This window comes from Barbatula barbatula (genome assembly GCF_947034865.1).
Source record: "Barbatula barbatula genome assembly, chromosome: 20".
Classification (NCBI taxonomy): domain Eukaryota; kingdom Metazoa; phylum Chordata; class Actinopteri; order Cypriniformes; family Nemacheilidae; genus Barbatula; species Barbatula barbatula.
The window spans coordinates 484,978-503,345 of record NC_136783.1 but is presented as its reverse complement, the minus strand read 5'-3'; the positions used below and the strand labels follow the sequence as shown (position 1 = coordinate 503,345).

General features: G+C 43.6%; 1 protein-coding gene across 1 annotated transcript in view; it reads left to right on the top strand.

The window, feature by feature from the left end:
• Positions 1-16,903, top strand: part of elmo2 (engulfment and cell motility 2) — a 35,391-nt gene extending 18,488 nt beyond the window's left edge. The window contains exons 12-21 of the mRNA XM_079483922.1: positions 969-1,088; positions 1,167-1,271; positions 1,488-1,596; positions 3,079-3,215; positions 6,796-6,959; positions 7,044-7,156; positions 8,324-8,431; positions 8,514-8,596; positions 14,691-14,768; positions 14,964-16,903. Coding sequence (XP_079340048.1) covers positions 969-1,088; positions 1,167-1,271; positions 1,488-1,596; positions 3,079-3,215; positions 6,796-6,959; positions 7,044-7,156; positions 8,324-8,431; positions 8,514-8,596; positions 14,691-14,768; positions 14,964-15,164 — 1,218 coding nt within the window. The 3' untranslated portion in view covers positions 15,165-16,903. The remainder of the gene's footprint in view (positions 1-968; positions 1,089-1,166; positions 1,272-1,487; positions 1,597-3,078; positions 3,216-6,795; positions 6,960-7,043; positions 7,157-8,323; positions 8,432-8,513; positions 8,597-14,690; positions 14,769-14,963) is intronic.
• Positions 16,904-18,368: the final 1,465 nt, after the last annotated feature.

Sequence of the window (18,368 nt, the reverse complement as noted above, 5' to 3'; positions counted from 1 at the left end):
GTTTTTCTCAGTGTTCCCGTATGGTACGGGCTGTATCTCGCTAATTGAGAACAACACCACTGCCTGTGAATCTCACTGGAAAATTACGTCTCACAGTAGCTCTCACTTGTCACTAGCTAGTCCAGTCAGTGTCGCTCCGCTTAATTTCATGATACGGCTCGGCGGCTGTAACCTCTGTTCCCTGATGGAGTTCTGCCTTCGTGCCACAACGCTTCACTGGCCCGCTGCAGCGACCAGAAGATGTCTCTCAGGACCTCAGCCCAATAAGATCAATTAATGGCCGCCGCCACTTCCCTTTTATACCAGTATGCATGGGCCAGGGACCTGCGTGCGCGTGCCATTCGCAGAGTTCATTGGCGTTTTTAAATTCCATTCGGAGATGATAGGTTCTCAAGATCTCACCCCAGTCTGTATCTCAACATAACGTCTCGTTCCCTCCATCAGGGAACGGAGGTTACAGCCGTAACCGAGATGTTTTGTTGGACTTTAACATTTCTTCACAGATCGATCGGCTTTTGATATTAAAGTACAGTGGGAGTGATATTAGTGGATCGGTCTGTGCAGTGCCTTACACATAAACATAACTACACTGAAGTCACTACATTGTTATGAGTTGTGCTGCTAACATAAAACATTTTTATTGTAATGACGAAAGAGTGTTCGGTCCGACTAGTAAAGTACAGTATGAGTGCAGGTCAGTGGGGGAGTGGGGACAATTGTGCTCAAGCCCAGAGTACTTCCACCCTCTTTAACTAGGATAGGTACTAGCAGAGGCTACAAAACCATCACAGAGAGATTTGAGGAACAGCTATATATATATGGACCTCCTCTATTGCAGATTGAATGGATAACCCTAACTCGCAAACTTAATTTAATAATGCACAGAAACCTTCATCCAAGTCCCCACAAATGAACAAAAATGTTTTATAGATGTTATATCTAATGCTGTTATGTTGTTATGTCCACAGGCACAGAGAGATTTCATCTTTGAACTGCGTAGAATAGCATTTGATGGAGACAATGATCCCAGTGCGACAGAGAAGAGGAAAGCCATCTACACAAAAGACTACAAGATGCTGGGCTTTACTGTGAGTCATGACACTAGTAAAGAGCTGTTGAGTGATCTGATGATGTTTAAGATGTTTATTGAGAGCGAATGTACACAGAATGCTGGGAATCCTGCGCTGGATTTTACTCAGACTCCTCCAGGAATGCTGGCGCTGGATAACATGCTGTACCTCGCCAAAGTCTATCAGGACACTTACATCAGAGTGAGAACATTACCTCATATCTGCTCACGTATTATATTGCCCCATATTAAATATCACACTATATTATAAGTGCTGTTTTATCTGCATGTGTTTGGGTTGATACAATAAGACTTTAAAAAGATGCAGGGACATTGATGATGATGAAAGGAAAGTTTTTATCCTGTCATTTACACTAAACCTTTAAAGAGCTCTGCTGATGGTGTTTGTGTTGTTCAGATTGTCCTAGAAAACAGCAGTCGTGAAGACAAACACGAGTGTCCATTTGCTCGCTGTGCTATAGAGCTGACACGCATGTTGTGTGAGATTCTACAGGTCGGAGAACTGCGTAAGTCTTATCTCTCTAGAAGACTTTCTGCTGTGGATTTAACACGACACGATCTTTAGAATTAAAGGGATACTTCAGCCAAGAAAATGTCATACGTTCCGGTGAATGTACAGCCGGAAAAACAAGCTTCTGGTTGACGCGCAGCCGAGGGATAAATGAATTATAGGATACGTGGTATTATATCTCCGACTGCATTATTCTTCAATAAGAAAGTCATTTTCAGTAGGATGCCTTGAGAGTGAGTAAAACATGAGGACAATTTGTGTTCTTGGCTGAAGTATCCCTTTATTGTTATGTCCCAATTGGCTTATACTATCCTCTAACTGCTTTTGTTCTAGAGATGTATATACACACATTTTAGTGCGTAGCCAAACAGTATGCACACACTGTCACGAAATGGTTTTGGACAGAACCCAGATGCAGGCAGACGAAGGTATAACAAAAAACTTTATTAAATCAAACACCCGCAATGGGCAAAAAAAAAAAAACACACTAGCAACCAAACACTAGAAACAAACACCTCCCACGAGGGGGATAAAAACAAAACAAGAATCTTTAGGAAAGATAAATAATAAGTTCACAAACTGTAAACAGGAACCAGGTAATCCAATAACAGGGGATAACACCGTGCACGCAAGACATCAGTGTTGGGCATATGGGCATATGGGCATATGGGCATATGGGCATATGGGCATATGGGCATATGGGCATATGGGCATATGGGCATATGGGCATATGGGCATATGGGCATATGGGCATATGGGCATATGGGCATATGGGCATATGGGCATAGATAATGCACCGACACTGAACAGAGGGAAACTAAGACTATATAAAGGGAGACACTAACGAGGAGTGATTACATGGGGAGAGTGGTGACAGCTGATGGGAATAAAACCCTAACGAGGTGAATTACAAAACAGACGATGGGAATAAAACCCTAATGAAATTACAGGAGATAGGAGGGTGGGGCTGAGAGACATAACAGGAAGACACGTGGCATCAAGTAACCACATACAGCCACATGTCTCCACACATAACACAACAGAAACCCGAAAGACGTGGCAATGTCATGACTCTGCCCAGGGAGCTTGAAAGCTCGAGACAGGAAGGACAGAGTCCTAACACACACATTGTTAACAGCCACAATAATCAGTAAAAATACATCTCTTCTTTGCATTAAAGTATGAATTTATTTATAATCTTTTACGTGATGTTTACATTTAATAACGTATTTAATTGTATTAATGAAGTGTACCGTCACTAAACTCTGGGAATATCAGCCGTTGAGTGTGCATGGATCTTCACTTTGAATATTCACTGGAAACAGAGAATCCGGATCTCAACACACTGTGCCTCGTGGCTAATTCAAATTTGTAATACTAGTTGGGACTTACACCTTGTGAATTGGGACGCAGGGCTTGTCTTCTATTTCTCATCACACATTTTGTTTTTTGATGACATCACATCTCGTCTTCGCAGCGAATGAAGGATGTAATGACTATCATCCCATGTTTTTCACCCACGAGCGTGCTTGGGAGGAATTCTTCTGCGTCTGCATGCAGCTGATCAATAAAACATGGAAAGAGATGAGAGCCACTACTGAGGATTTCAACAAGGTGTGTGTGTCTGTCTGTCTGATGATGCGTGGAATTTTTCATAGAACATACCTACTGTAAAGTAGTTTCATAGTCCATGCCCACTGTATAGTATTTTTCTAATATTGTATTCTGTATATATGCACATTGTATATCCTGCACTTGCTAATTGCACTTCTGGTTAGACCTAAACTACATTTCGTTACACTGTACTTGTATATGTGTAATGACAATAAAGTTGAATCTAATCTAATAATCTGCGGGTCGGGCTGGTAAATTATTAAAAACTACATTCTGATTAATTGCAGGTGGGTCGCGAGTGGATAATAATTATGCAAATATTAACTAAAATATAAGCGTGTTTTAAATGCAATGTTTTAATCAGGCAGATGGGCACTAACTTGAAGACTAATCAAAAAAGCATGCTTCGCGAGGATGTGACTGGGGTCCATTCTTAAAGCAGAAATGGAGGCGAAACACATCTGAGAGAAAATAAAAAAATCAGTGTCAACTGCACCGTACTCTGATGTTTATTAGTTTATAAAGTCATTGCTTGGGCTGAACACTATAGTTTGTGTGTTGCAATGACAGAAACAGCAATATTCCTATTAAAGTCTGAAGGGAGTAATAAAGCCTGTGTTTATTTCATTCATAAATATGTAGACAAGTCTGGGCAAAGGCAAACGTTTGTTTTGTAAATAAAAGTGTTTATTTAAAAGCATCCATCCATCCATTTTCTACCGCTTATCCGGGGCCGGGTCGCGAGGGCAGCAGTCTAAGCAGAGATGCCCAGACATCCCTCACCCTAGACACTTCCTCCAGCTCTTCCGGGGGGAAACACAGAGGCGTTCCCAGGCCAGCCGGGAGACATAGTCCCACCAGCGTGTCCTAGGTCTTCCCCGGGGTCTCCTCCCGGTCGGATGGGCCCGGAACACCTTCCGGGGAAGCCGTCCAGTAGGCATCCGTAACAGATGCCCAAGCCACCTCAGCTGACCCCTCTCGATGTGGAGGAGCAGCGTCTCTACTCCGAGCTCCTCCCGGGTGACCATGCTTCTCACCCTATCTCTAAGGGATCACCCAGCCACCCTGCGGAGGAAGCTCATTTCAGCCGCCTGTATCCGGGATCTTGTCCTTTTGGTCATGACCCAAAGCTCATGACCATAGGTGAGAGTAGGAACGTAGATTGACCGGTAAATTGAGAGCTTCGTCTTGTGGCTCAGCTCTTTCTTCACAACGACGGACCGGTACATCGACCGCATTACTGCAGAAGCTGCACCGATCCGTCTGTCAATCTCCCGTTCTATCCTTCCCTCACTCGTGAACAAGACCCCGAGATACTTAAACTCCTCCACTTGAGGAAGGAACTCTCCACCAACCTGAAGTGGGCAAGCCACCATTTTCCGACTGAGGACCATGGCCTCGGATTTGGAGGTACTGATTCTCATTCACACTCTGCTGTAAACCGTCCCAGTGCATGCTGAAGGTCCTGGTTTGAAGGGGCCAACACAACAACATCATCCGCAAATAGCAGAGACGAGATCGTGTGGTCCCCAAACCTGACACCCTCCGGCCCCTGGCTGTGCCTAGAAATTCTGTCCATAAAAATTACGAACAGAACCGGTGACAAAGGGCAGCCCTGCCGGAGTCCGACATGCACTGGGAACAAGTCCGACTTACTGCCGGCAATGCGAACCAAGCTCCTGCTTCGGCCGTACAGGGACCTGACAGCCCTTAGTAAAGGACCACAGACCCCATACTCCTCGTGGCACCCTCCACAGGATGCCACGAGGGACACAGTCGAATGCCTTCTCCAAATCCAAAAACACTTGTGAATTGGTTGAGCAAACTCCCATGAACCCTCCAGCACCCTGTAGAGGGTGTAGAGCTGGTCCAGCGTTCCACGGCCTGGACGAAAACCACACTTTTCTACATGGCCTCACCAAACTCCTCCCAGGCCCGAGTTTTTGCCTCCACAACCACCCGGGCAGCAGTCCGCTTGGCCTGCCGGTACCTGTCAGCTGCCTCAGGAGTCCCACAAGCCAACCAGGCCCGATAAGACTCCTTCTTCAGCTTGACGGTTTCCCTTACTTCCGGTGTCCACCACCGGGTTCAGGGATTCCCGCCTCGACAGGCACCGGAGACCTTACAGCCACAGCTCCGAGTGGCCGCTTCGACAATGGAGGCGGAGAACATGGTCCACTCGGACTCAATGTCTCCAGCCTCCCTCGGGATCTGGTTGAAGCTCTGCCGGAGGTGGGAGTTAAAGATCTCTCTGACAGGAGACTCGGCCAGGCGTTCCCAGCAGACCCTTACAGTACGTTTGGGTCTGCCGAGTCTGTCCAGCTTCCTCTCCTGCCATCGGATCCAACTCACCACAAGGTGGTGATCAGTTGACAGCTCCGCCCCTCTCTTAACCCGAGTGTCCAAAACATATGGTCGCAGGTCAGATGAAACGACCACAAAGTCGATCATCGACCTGCGGCCTAGGGTGTCCTGGTGCCACGTGCACTGATGGACACCCTTATGCTTGAACATGGTGTTCGTTATAGACAAACTGTGACTAGCACAGAAGTAAAATAATGAAAACCGCTCGGGTTCAGATCAGGGGGGCCGTTCCTCCCAATCACGCCCCTTCAGGTGTCACTGTCGTTGCCGACATGGGCGTTGAAGTCCCCCAGTAGGACGACGGAGTCCCCAGTCGGAGTACTTTCCAGCACCCCTCCCAGAGACTCCAAGAAGGTCGGGTACTCTGCACTGCCGTTCGGCCCGTAGGCACAAACAACAGTGAGAGACCTAACCCCCCGTAGGCGCAGGGAAACGACCCTCTCGTTCACCGGGGGAAAAACTCCAACACATGGCGGGAGAGCTGGGGTGCTATAACCAGACCCACACCAGCCCGCCGCCTCTCCCCATGGGCAACTCCAGAGTGATGAAGTGTCTATCCTCTCTCGAGGAGTGTGGTTCCAGAGCCCAAGCCATGCGTAGAGGTGATCCCTACTATCTCTAGTCGGAACCTCTCAACCTCACCCACCATCTCAGGCTCCTTCCCCGCCAGCGAGGTGACGTTCCACGTCCCTAGAGCTAGCTTCCGTGTCCAGGGATCAGGCTGTCGAGGCACTCTCCTCCGACTGCCGCCCGATCCACTACGCACCGACCCCCTATGGTCCCTCCCGCACGTGGTGAGCCCACGGGAAGTATTTAAAAGCAGTCTAAGATATTATTTTTCAGAGGCGTGCAAATAAGCTCTAACGTCACAGAAGCTGCTGTTAAAAACGAATGATCCACTGACATCACGCTTAAAACAAAGAATTAGAATTGGAATGGCTAATGTGATGATCGGTTGCGAATATCTAGATCGGAGAAAATAATTGGTGTGGGTGGGTGGAGGATGGATGATTTGTTTGAAGCAGCGGATTCGGGTGACATTTGAGCTGATCCGCGCATCTCTACTCTCTAAGTAAGTCCTGGTAAACCCTTGAGTGTGGAACAAACGTCCGCACAAAGATAATACGATTTTAGAAAGATTTCTTTATACAGTATAAGAACCATTATGTCTATCTCAAGACCCCATTTAACCTGGAAATCCAACATGTGTGTGTAGGTGATGACTGTGGTGAGAGAGCAGATCAGTAGAGCTCTCGCCATGAAGCCGTCATCTCTGGAGCAGATGCGAGTGAAACTGCGCAGTCTGAGTTACGCTGAGATTCTGCGACTGCGTCAGTCAGAGAGAATGAGTCAGGATGACTTCCAATCTCCCCCCATAATGTGTGTGTTTCCTCGTTATTATCTAACAGTTGTTCTGGTTGAACTAGTATTTGTGTTTATGTTGTGTATGTTTGTGTGTTTCAGAGAGCTTCGTGAGAGAATCCAGCCTGAGATTCTGGAACTGATTAAACAGCAGCGACTTAATCGATTGTGTGAGGGCAGCTGCTTCCGTAAACTGGGCAACAGACGCAGACAAGGTCACTTCACCTCATCTATCACATAGACATGTGCCAGCATTTGGTTGTACGGTACATCACAGTAGTAAAAAGGTACCATAGTGTTATTGAGGGCACTTCAAATGACGTGTAGAAGAATGTGCCTTATCTTTTCCTTTGACCGTTTATACTGCGTAAGCGTCAGAGGCATCGCACCCTTACTCTGATGTCAACAGTCTCATGTGGAGAAGAATGGCTTAAACTTACCTTAACGTGAGATATGAGTAATGACAGGACACGTCTCGTATTCACGTGTTTCTGAATAACACAGAATGAATTGTTGCCATTGGCATTCCTCACAGTTGAAGAGATAAGAAGTCCACTATCTACTGTAAAGTTTCCGTCTCCCAATTTAACAACTAAAATAAAGTAATCCACTAACCCTAATTTATGAAGTTAATAATGTCACTGTGGCAGAAGAATTATTCTAAGTTGAAGATGGAACGCAACACAATAGTTGTTTGTAAGTGTCTATTGATTAGTTATAGTAGCAATCCTGGCTATCTGGAAGAAAAAACATGAAATATATTATGTTGTACGGGAAGGGAAGAACCCAATTGCAGGCATCCAGGTAGACAAAAAACATTAATTTAATAATAAGCCCGTAATGGGGAAACAGGAACTCAAAGAAGGAATAATAGGAGGGGCAAAAACAAAACCACTGGGGATAATCCATACAGACAGGGAAACAGCAAAGTCGCAAGGCAGACCGGAACAATACATGAATCTAGCACAACGAGGACGGGGACAAAGACGAGACCTGAGAGAGCGCATGGCGTGCCAAAACAAACAATGCCATGTCTCTCTCACACTCTAAACACTTGGGTCTGTCATGATCCTGCTAAAAAAACATGATAAAAAAGAGGCAGAATCGTGACAGTACTGACACTGACGGGAAAATTATTTGGTGTCATGTGTATTATTTACACCTGACGATTTATTTACTTATTCGCATTACTTATTGTTATTTTATTAAGTTCTTAAACCTGTTATCGAAACCTTTGCTTATCTTTTCAACACAGTGATTAAACCATCTACCGTAAAAACATTTAATACCTGAGCATCCCGACTATCACAATGATCGAGAGCTTCCAGAACACCTCTAAGTTTTTGAGTCTAACAAAAGTCTTGCTTCTATGTCCCTGACAGAGAAGTTTTGGTTCTGCCGTCTGTCACTAAATCACAAGATTCTTCACTATGGAGATCTGGATGAGTCTCCTCAGGGTGAAGTTCCTTTTGAAATGCTCATGGATAAAAGTGAGCACATGTTTGTGAATAAAAGAGCATTGAACACAATTTATATTTATTTGCAGTTTAACTCCCTTTAATTCCCTCACAGTCGCTGTGTCAGACATTAAAGCAGTACTGACAGGAAAAGATTGTCCTCACATGAAGGAGAAGAGTGCACTCAAACAGAACAAGGTAAGAAAAAACACAACAGGTCTGATATTCTCTACAGTCACATCTTTCTATAGCCAACCTGTGGATCGCCGATACACGATAGTATCGAGGCGCAGGCAATTTACGCATTTACCTATGTCAAGCTGGATTTGTGTACAAAAACAAAAGCTTGTTTGGCTAGAAAATGCTCATGTGTGACTGGATTTAGCATTTTATCAGAGTGTGTAAGTTCAGAGCAGTTGGCAACATTGTTTACTTCCCACCAAAACCTTTTAAACGAGAGAAGGAAAAGTATTGCTGTAAGTCAATATCATTCATCCAAATGCGTCATTGATGCCTGCGTGCGCTTGATTGCCAAATGGGAACAACTTGTGCTCTGGTTTTAAACCCTCAAACGCATAGCAATGCCTACAAGAAAAATCCAGAGCCGCACGGAAAAGCCTGCACTGCGTGCATTACAAGCTCTCTTGCACGGAGAACTGTACGCTTGTTAATATACATTTTTGCAACATATATTGACAAACAGCAAACTATCATCTAAGGAATCAGCTATCGCCGATATGTCTCAGTATCGTCAATAGGGACAACCCTAGCGGTCAGGGTGCGCTTGATGGAATGATAAGGGATGGCTTCAGTGTGTCTCTCGTGGTTCCCCCCAATCTGAGCTTCCCACTGAGTAGCCGTAGCTCAAGGTCCTGAGTGGACAACCAGACCCGCTGACCAGCTCTGCCTGATTCCCACCTGGCATCATAGGTTGATTGCTTGACTAAGGAAACATTCATAGCACGCGTGCATTGTAAGATGGTGGGTGCAGTGGAGGAATTTTTAGAATAAGTCAGAACTTTTAAAGCAGTGGTGCAGCATCCCTCCTCCACCCAATGGCCTCACTCTTCCAGTTTATGATGGGGGTCTCTCTAAGCTGTCGGACCCCACGCCAAATATGCTTTTATCTCATCTGATTACATGTTATTGCAAACTTGTGAATCTTGTATAGAAACTCGCAAAGCCCAGTGTAGTTTCTTGATTGTGTTGGGTCTCGGACATAACGACAGGTTAAAGACTAATGTTGCAGCCAAGGAATGTATTGTGGGTGATGTGCAACTTGGGAAAAAGTGAGTGAATGGCCTTTCAGACTTAGCCTTTGAAAGGGCTCCACTTGAAAGGCAGTGGACCTAGTTATTAAATAATTTGGTGGGTTCTTATCAGAACTAGTACTGCAGACAGAGTCCTTGTTGTTGTGGACTTTTAACAATACAGATGCTTTAGGAATGGCTTTTAAAGACATTCTTAACTCCATGGTTGTTAGACAACATGTGTCAGGACCCCCTCACCTTCGTAATCATACTTTAGATTTAATATTGTCTTACGGTATAAATGGGTGACGACGTAAAAATCCTTTCAGCAGAGCGAAAACATTTCTGATCATTATCTGGTTTCATGCTATGGCTTCAAAATGTTTCAAAGATCATAGATGTCTATAAAACACATGGAAAAAAATACATAGTAAAAACAAAGGTTCCCATTACTTCCCTTTCTTTCCACTGAGCGAGTTACTCAAACAGACAAGCCTGTTTACATTTTCAGATGACAGGGCAGATCGCTTTTTCTGAACAACATGACCTGACAGTGAAAAAAGTATTTCACAAGGTATGCATGTAGTAGGTGTTGCTAAGTATCTGCGTGCAAGGTTGGCCATCTCACTTTGTGCCACTTCATGTTTGGACCACCACTGCAGGGGACAGTCCTCTATGGCAATAGAGGGCTCTACCTTGTAGTGCTCCACACATTTCTCAATACAGTCCTCTTCATTATCAGATTAAGAATCTGGCAAAGACATGAGACATGACATATTCTTAGGTGGCTCAGTGACTGGCTTATTTCGCTGTGCAAGCCCCTCTCCCGGTGCAAGCCACAGATTGAACTCCACACCTCAGCTCTGTCAGCCCTGCTCAGACATTTGAGGTCCTTAAATCTAGAGTCCAGTGCTGATGCAACCCTTAGCCATATGATGTTGGGTTTTGCCTTCCGTTTGTCCATGTCTGTTGTAAAAGTTTCCTTAAACTTAATCACGTATGCTGGGTCATCTTCTGAGACGTGCAACTTACTGCTGTTCGAGCTTGGCTGCGTTTGGTGGGCAATGCTTGGAATGGCCCACTACTTTCCTGCATTTTGCCAAGGTGAAGTCAAACGAGCTGTTCTGGAGAAAAACTGTGATGGAGGCTGTGTCCAATGCAAGGCATATGCTCGAATGGAAGCTGTCTGGCCACTGCATTCATGTTGCATTCGGTGTTCAGTGTGCTAATTTTGAGTTCAATATTTCATTGTCTAATTACCTGCAGAAAGTGCTCAGCGTAAACGTCAGCATAGTGCCTCTCGTTTGTCTTCATGACGGTCAAAGCGTACAACCGTAGATTCAAGTGTGTCAAAATAATGAGCCGTGACCCCAGGTAGCTATGGTTACTGAGGGAAATCCAGTAATCTCCGGTGAGCGCAACCGTGTTTGTCTGTCTTAACTCCTCCTCAACTTTAGCTTTCTACACTTCGTAACAGTTGTGACTCTTACTTGTAACAGTGGCTCTCGAAGGTAGTTCATACGTGTAATCGTTAGATGCAATGCGAATAATTTCCATTAGAACCTACATTAACTGACCTACATGCTGTTGCCATCCATTTACCTATCGATGTGGTAAGTCTGTTGCTTGTGGAGTCGTCCATCCGTCTCTGCTGAAAAAAATCTAGTGGGGTCTGCCTTTGGCGAGGAGGAGAGCTCTCTGCATCAGTTGTGTGCTTCGCCATCAAGTGATATTTTAAACTCGATGTGCTGCGGTGATAACTTTATTCACATTGACAATAAATGCAGAAAACTTTAGTCTTGTCGACAGAACCATAAGACATCGTTTATAAATGGAATTCCATTCATTCAGAAGACATTTTTTCATTTTTCTTTCTCCATTTCTGTTTGCTGCTGCATCATTCACTGTCTATGGCTGCATCCCCATTTCTCAAACTACGGGCAACGGCAAGGGTCCAACAGGAAATGCTCGCTGCGTTAATCACCCGTCAATAAAATGAGTGCCATTTAAATGAATTTGCGTTAGCGTGTTATTAACACTTTAATTTTGACTATTCATTTTACATATTTGTTTAAACATACAAAATATGAGGAATTCCACAAATTGCACAATATTTCCAATCTAACAAACCTAACCTATACAATTTTTGTTTTCATTCAAAGTACTTTGTCGTGTATTAAACGGGCCCAACATTTGGCAGAAAACTTTTGACAGCATACTTGTCCGCCAATGGGATACGAGCATGTGAGGGTCGACATTAAGGACCATTTAACTAGAGGTCTGCGTGCTACGTCTTTCACTCACATATGTGATAAACGAAACCCGTTGGCTTATAACTAGCTTGTGCAAAATTAAATAAGCGTACTATTTAACAGCTCCACTCCTAAATTCTCTCTCTCTTCTAATAAGGTGCACTTTACCACCTGCCTGCTTTGTCAGGCAGCTGACACGTAACATTATAGCCTAAGCAAAGTAAGAATGAAAGAAACCAGGTCGCATATAGCACCTTTTTAACTGTACTATTTAACATATGTGCAAGAAATGTCCTGACTCCCCTCCAAACAAACTCTCTCTCTTCTTATAAAGTACACACTCTGCTGACCGGGCTGTACATGTGGTCAGTTAGAAGACTGTCGTGTGTGGGCTTGCATCCAAAGACCTTCTCCCGTCTTGAGGGCACCAGAGTAACTGCCTGCTACCGCCTTTTACACGAAAATCACGGGAATGCAGATCTCTAACCCTAAGAAAAAAAATAAGATGGCAAGAAACTATAAATGCAGTTCAAACAAAAGTAGTTTTTGAAACAGTCTTTTATCATTCGTTTTTCAATGTAAAAACCAACAAGGAATAAAGGCATCGTAAAACGTATACATTTTTCAATTGTAAATCAAAAACAAATGAACTGCCACCTGTACATGGACTGTCTTGCATTATTGTTACGAGTCTGTGACATGTGTCTTTTGAGTCCATAGGAGGAGCTGTGTTGAAAGACGCACTGGACGATAGCTGTCATGATTCTGCCTAATCTTGTCTTGGTTTTCTGGTCTAGGGGCAGAATCATGACAGACCCACGTGTTTTATGTGGAGAGAAACATATTATGGTCAATCAGGACATAATATGTGTTCTCTCCAGTCTCGTCATTGGTCCCGCCCCTCTCGTTCCTAGTATTGCTTTCCTCCTGTGTCTCATTACCCACACCTGCCCATTGTTATCTCCTTTGTTAGTTTTCCTATAAGATGCCCTCATGTCTATTGTCTTGTGCTCGTTCGTTATACTTGTACGCTGTACTTGTTACACCGTTGTAGAAGCCTGGTCTAGTGTCTTGTAAGCCTTGTCCTGACCTGACATTTAAGTTCAGTTGAGTTCTTGTTGAGTGTTTAGTTTTCAGTTTAACGTGTTAGTTATTGTGTACTGTCTTGTTACCCCCTCGTGGGTTTTTGTTTTGTTCCTGTTTCATTGTTTATTAAAGTCCTTGTTAACCCCGTCATCCCCTGTGTCTGCCTGCACTTGGGTTCTCCTTACCACGTTCCTGACAGATAGCTATTTGCGTTATCGGGGATTTCGGATATAAATAGGATGTGACGCCGCAATGGCGGTCTCTCTTTGTCTCTCGGTTTCTCCATCCTCATTGCTCACAGGCGTCTCTCCCAATAATGTTGTTTTTGTTTTAAGTCAGCAGTAGCGGGTAAGGTATTTATAGTTCACGTTTATTTTTATTTATTTAGAGCTGAGCGAGGGAAGCAGTTGCCCGAAAGACTCACCTGTTTTTTATGCTTCATTCGGGAGCCAGGTAAGAACTTTACCTAGAGAACAGGTGTAGTTAGGGATTCTGTTTTCTTAGTTCCCTACCCGTGGACTGCTATTTTCTTTTAGGGTTATCAATTCGTTAGATGTGAATTATAAGAATCTTTTCGAATTGTTATATAATTTCTCTAAGTGTTGAATTGCATTTCGCTATTTAATTAAAATTGGAGGCGGTTTCGAACTCAATCAGGTGTTGTGTTTCTTTTTATATGTTCGGCCTGTTTTCCTTTTTTATTTAATTGTTTAGTTTAGTGAGCCAAACTTGTTATGGGCCGTAACATTTTCTAACATACACAGCATTCTATTTTTCATTTGTCATTCTTTTTTGAAGCACTTTGACTTACCTTTGTGTATGAAATGTGCTATATTATTCAACTTGAATGAATAATTTCCCCTAAACTGTGACTGATCTTGCCACCTGCTCTAAAGTTGTGTAAAGTAAAGACACAGTCATAAAAAAATTGTTTCTTAAGGACGATGAGATTGCGGATGTATTCGCTGGATGAGTGCATAAGCTGATCAGATACTATATGTATCTTTCCTTTGAGCTAAACCAATGATTCCCTGAATAGTGGTTTTAATAGCTAGTTTCATGAATTTGACCCTTGTGTCTGAGGGAGAATGTTTGCTATGTAAGCTCTCATTTCACTTTGATCAAATCGCTACAACACAGAACGCCATTGTAAACATATAAACTTACAGAAAGTGAATCTGTTGTCTCCGTCTGTGCATTGTGTGTTTTCTCCGGCTTGGTGATATGTAGCCGTTTCAGTTGGCGTAGGAGATTTTGGCTCTTAGTATTTCTTTTTATTAGTGTCTACATGACATCTCTGTTACCAAGAAGCTCACAACACACAACAAAACCACATCTCAGATTCAGTAGTTTCTTTTAAATGCTGCGTTCTCTGTTGGCTAGCCTATATCACTTCAGAGGTGCTAATGCCGGTGTGAATGCAACCATGAAGACGGCCCGAGGGATTAGTTCTGGAACTCATTGCTCGTTCTGTTACATTAGTTCCTGTTACTAGCTCTACTGACTCTGTCAGTCTGTCAGAGGAGCCCACTACAGTTAGAACTAAAACAATCATTACTGAAGACCTGCATGTAAACCAACACTAGCTAAAATCAATCAAGCACACAGATTCTTTGTATGAATATGCTAATTTCCCTTTACACCAAAACTTACATTTTGTCTGAATAAATGGCTGAAATCAACTGTGTAATGATGTGTTTGTAGGAAGTGTTGGAGTTGGCTTTCTCAATTCTCTATGATCCAGATGAAGCTCTCAACTTTGTGGCACCCAACAAATATGAGGTTAATGATACAAAAATGAATTTTTGTTTAATACTGTTGACCATTTATTCTTTTCCAACATTTATTTAATCATCGGAACTAGATTTCACTTCCGTACTTTCTTGGGATACTGTATATGAATGAACTTTCACTTTCTAACAAAACATTTTTGTTTGTTTGTTTTAATATTTAAAGTGTTGTTTGTATGTTACACAGTATTGCATCTGGACGGACGGACTCTCTGCACTTTTGGGGAAGGAGCTGGGCAGTGACCTGACACGAAGTGACCTTGACACATTAATGAGCATGGAAATGAAACTCCGCCTCCTTGATTTAGAAAACATTACCATCCCTGAGGCTCCGCCTCCAGTGCCGAAGGAACCCAGCACGTATAATTTCACCTATAACTATGGATGAGAAGTCTGTTACTTTGTGTTTGCATTTGCTGGTGTGTGTTCCTCTTTTTAAAGGTGATGTGTGTCATTTTTTGGATGCTAAAATACTTTCTTGTACTAAACTACTCGATTATAAGCTATAACCAGCCACTGGCAGGTTAACTTCTTCAGTGCAATGTTTCACTGTTTCGTTTGAACGGAGTTTCAACTTTCGGCTCAGCCAGAAGAGGAAATATGGGCTCAGGTGGAGCGGAGTTTAGCAATTCGGTTTACATTGACATTAAGTCATTTAGCAGACACTTTTATCCCAAGCGACTTAGAAATGAGGAAAACAATGGAAGCAATTGGAACACATAAGGACAACAAGAAGCATAAGTGCAATAAAACTGGTCTCCTATAGCTCACCACAGTATACAGAGCATTTTAAGGATTGAAAGAGTAGAAAAGAGATTAATCGGTCAAGTGACGGAAGAGATGTGTTTACAGAGGATTCTTAAAGATGGCTACAGAATCTGGCGATCTTTTATTAGCGGGCAGATCATTCCACATAAGGTATGTTAGAGCGAATGTTTTACCTTTTTGGGACGGCACCACAAAACGTCGTTCGTTTGCAGAGTGTAAGGATCTGACGGATACAAAGGTTATGGTTTATTGCTGCCAAAGGTGACACAATGCATCTTTAAACTAGTGTGCGTGTACAGATTTCCATTTACTAGCATTCATTCTGTTTCCTGTTTAAAAGTGGCAAGATTTCTGCATTTGCACTGATAAAGTAAAACTTTATCTTTAAGAATGACAACATTTGTATGCTTCACTAACATGCCTGCAGATGACTAACATGTACGGACATTTGCTATTGTCAACAGATCTATTTTTGTATTTTATGTGAAAGACACTATACAGTACATTCAGAGGGGTTTCACACTTGGTTTGATTGCCTAGTCTGATCCCTTGTTCAATCGCTCCCCCTGCCCCCGCTGGACTGCATTCATATGGTTTTAGTTGGGTCTGAACCGTGGTTTGTTTGCATAACATTGTTTTCTTCACATTTATATATTCATGTTCTTGAACCGTTTTTTTTTTTTTTCAGAGCACATACATAACGCTACTTATGTCTGTCTTACAAATGTACTGCAAATGCTCTTAAGAATGCCGAACTGAAACATATAGACATCAGTCTCGCTCGTCAGGAAAGTGAGTGAAACACAAACACTTTTTAATCAAATAATACATCATTAATGGTGGTTCATTTTAATTTTTTTTCAATTCGATTGTGTTCATATCAGCACCGAATCTGTCTCTCTCCCTAAAGTCCTTTACTTAAACTGTCTTTAATAATAGCCATATCATAGAATATCATTGTGTTATTAAAGCGATTTAAACTTGATGTTTTCTGCCTGTGGTAGCTTTGATATCGCTTTGCATCAACATAAAAAAGGCAAAAGATACACGCTCTATATGGATTACAGTTTATAACAGTTTTTACGGTTGCTAGTGGGTAAGTGTCAAAAGAGTCGTCAGTGCCTTCAGAAAGTATTCTGTTCTTAGTTCTCAATGAGGAGAAGAATAAATGAAGATTCTTTTTTATTTTAGATTTATAAATGTGTTCAATTTAAAAAGATCATAGTATTAAAGGATTATGTTACAAAATGGACATTAACAATGCTTTCTAATGGCACTATCTTAACTGTATATAGTGTGTTGCGTCATAACAGTAATTGTAATAAATTGGTGTGCATTAATAAAATGTTTTAAAATCATGACTTGTTATCTATTGTGACTCGGCATCACCTGTAAAATTGAGTTTTTCCATCTTAAAAAATATCTAAACTACGTCATATGCCGTCACCATCAGATGCAGAGAAGTTAATTCATGCCTTTATGACATCAAGACTAGATTACTGTAATGCACTATTAGGTGGTTGCCCTGCAGGCCTATTACAAAAACTCCAACTGGTCCAAAATGCGGCAGCTCGAGTTCTTACACGTACAAAAAAGTATGAGCATATTAGCCCGGTTCTGTCAACCTTGCACTGGTTACCAATAAAGCATCGCATTAACTTTAAAATCTTGCTTATTGCCTATAAATTCCTGCATGGTTTAGCTCCTCACTACTTGAGTGAACTTCTCACATATTACAGTCCATCATGTGCACTACGCTCTCAGGTGTCCGGTCAGTTGGTTATACCTAGAATTTCAAAATCAAGTACACTACACTATCATAATATATATATGTGGTGAGGAAGGCTGGACGAGAGCCGTGAGGCGGGGCCGGTGGCATGAGTGATAGTTGGAATCAGCTATGCGCGCACCGGTCCTGCATATCTCACAGAGGAGATCGGGAGCTTAAGAGGACGAGCGGCAGGACTGTTGACGAGAGAGGACCGGGCCCGGACATTTGCTAAGTTTGTATTGATGTTCTTTTGGGCTTTTACTTCCGTGTTATTGTTTGTTTATTTTGATTAAAGTTTGTTGTACCTTCGCCAGTTCCCGCCTCCTTCCTTCCCTTTTATGGATCTTCATTACATTGGTGCCGAAACCCGTGAGGAAGGAGGGACATGCTGTCGAAGAGCCCTCGCTGCCGAGGGGCATCGCGGTGCCGATAAATTCGGGGCGGGGCTGCCCAAGGCGGAGGTGCTGGAGCAAGAGGAATTGGCTTGGAAGAAGACCTCGAAGCGTGCGCCTGGGTCGAGGTGGGGTGGTTTCCGTCTGGCAGCCCTTTGTCGTGGAGCCATCGCCAGTCGCCAGGGTACGAAGACTTCGCTGCCGTACTCCTGGGCCTAGGTAGGCAGCCGTAGAGGAGGGAGCGCAGGAGTTCGGGCCGTGGGCCGGAGCCTGCTGCCGTCCACCGAGGAAAAGGGAGGAGCAGGGATTGGAAAACTTCCTGCCGGCTACCCTCAGCCAAGAAGCCACCACCAGGAGCGTGCCGCCCCCCGACATCCATCACCACCGCATAGCACAGTGAGGAAGAGCCTCTCAGCTGGGCTGAGGACCGAGCGACAGCGTGTCGGGGAACCGGACCAATACATTTTTTATTTTCCTCTCCCGCTCCTCTGGTGACCCCTGGCCTGTAAGGGGCGATGGGGGTATGTGGTGAGGAAGGCGGAACGAGAGCCGTGAGGTGGGGCCGGTGGCGTGAGTGATAGTTGGAATCAGCTGTGCACACACCGGTCCTGCATATCTCACGGAGGAGATCGGGAGCTTAAGAGGACGAGCGGCAAGACTC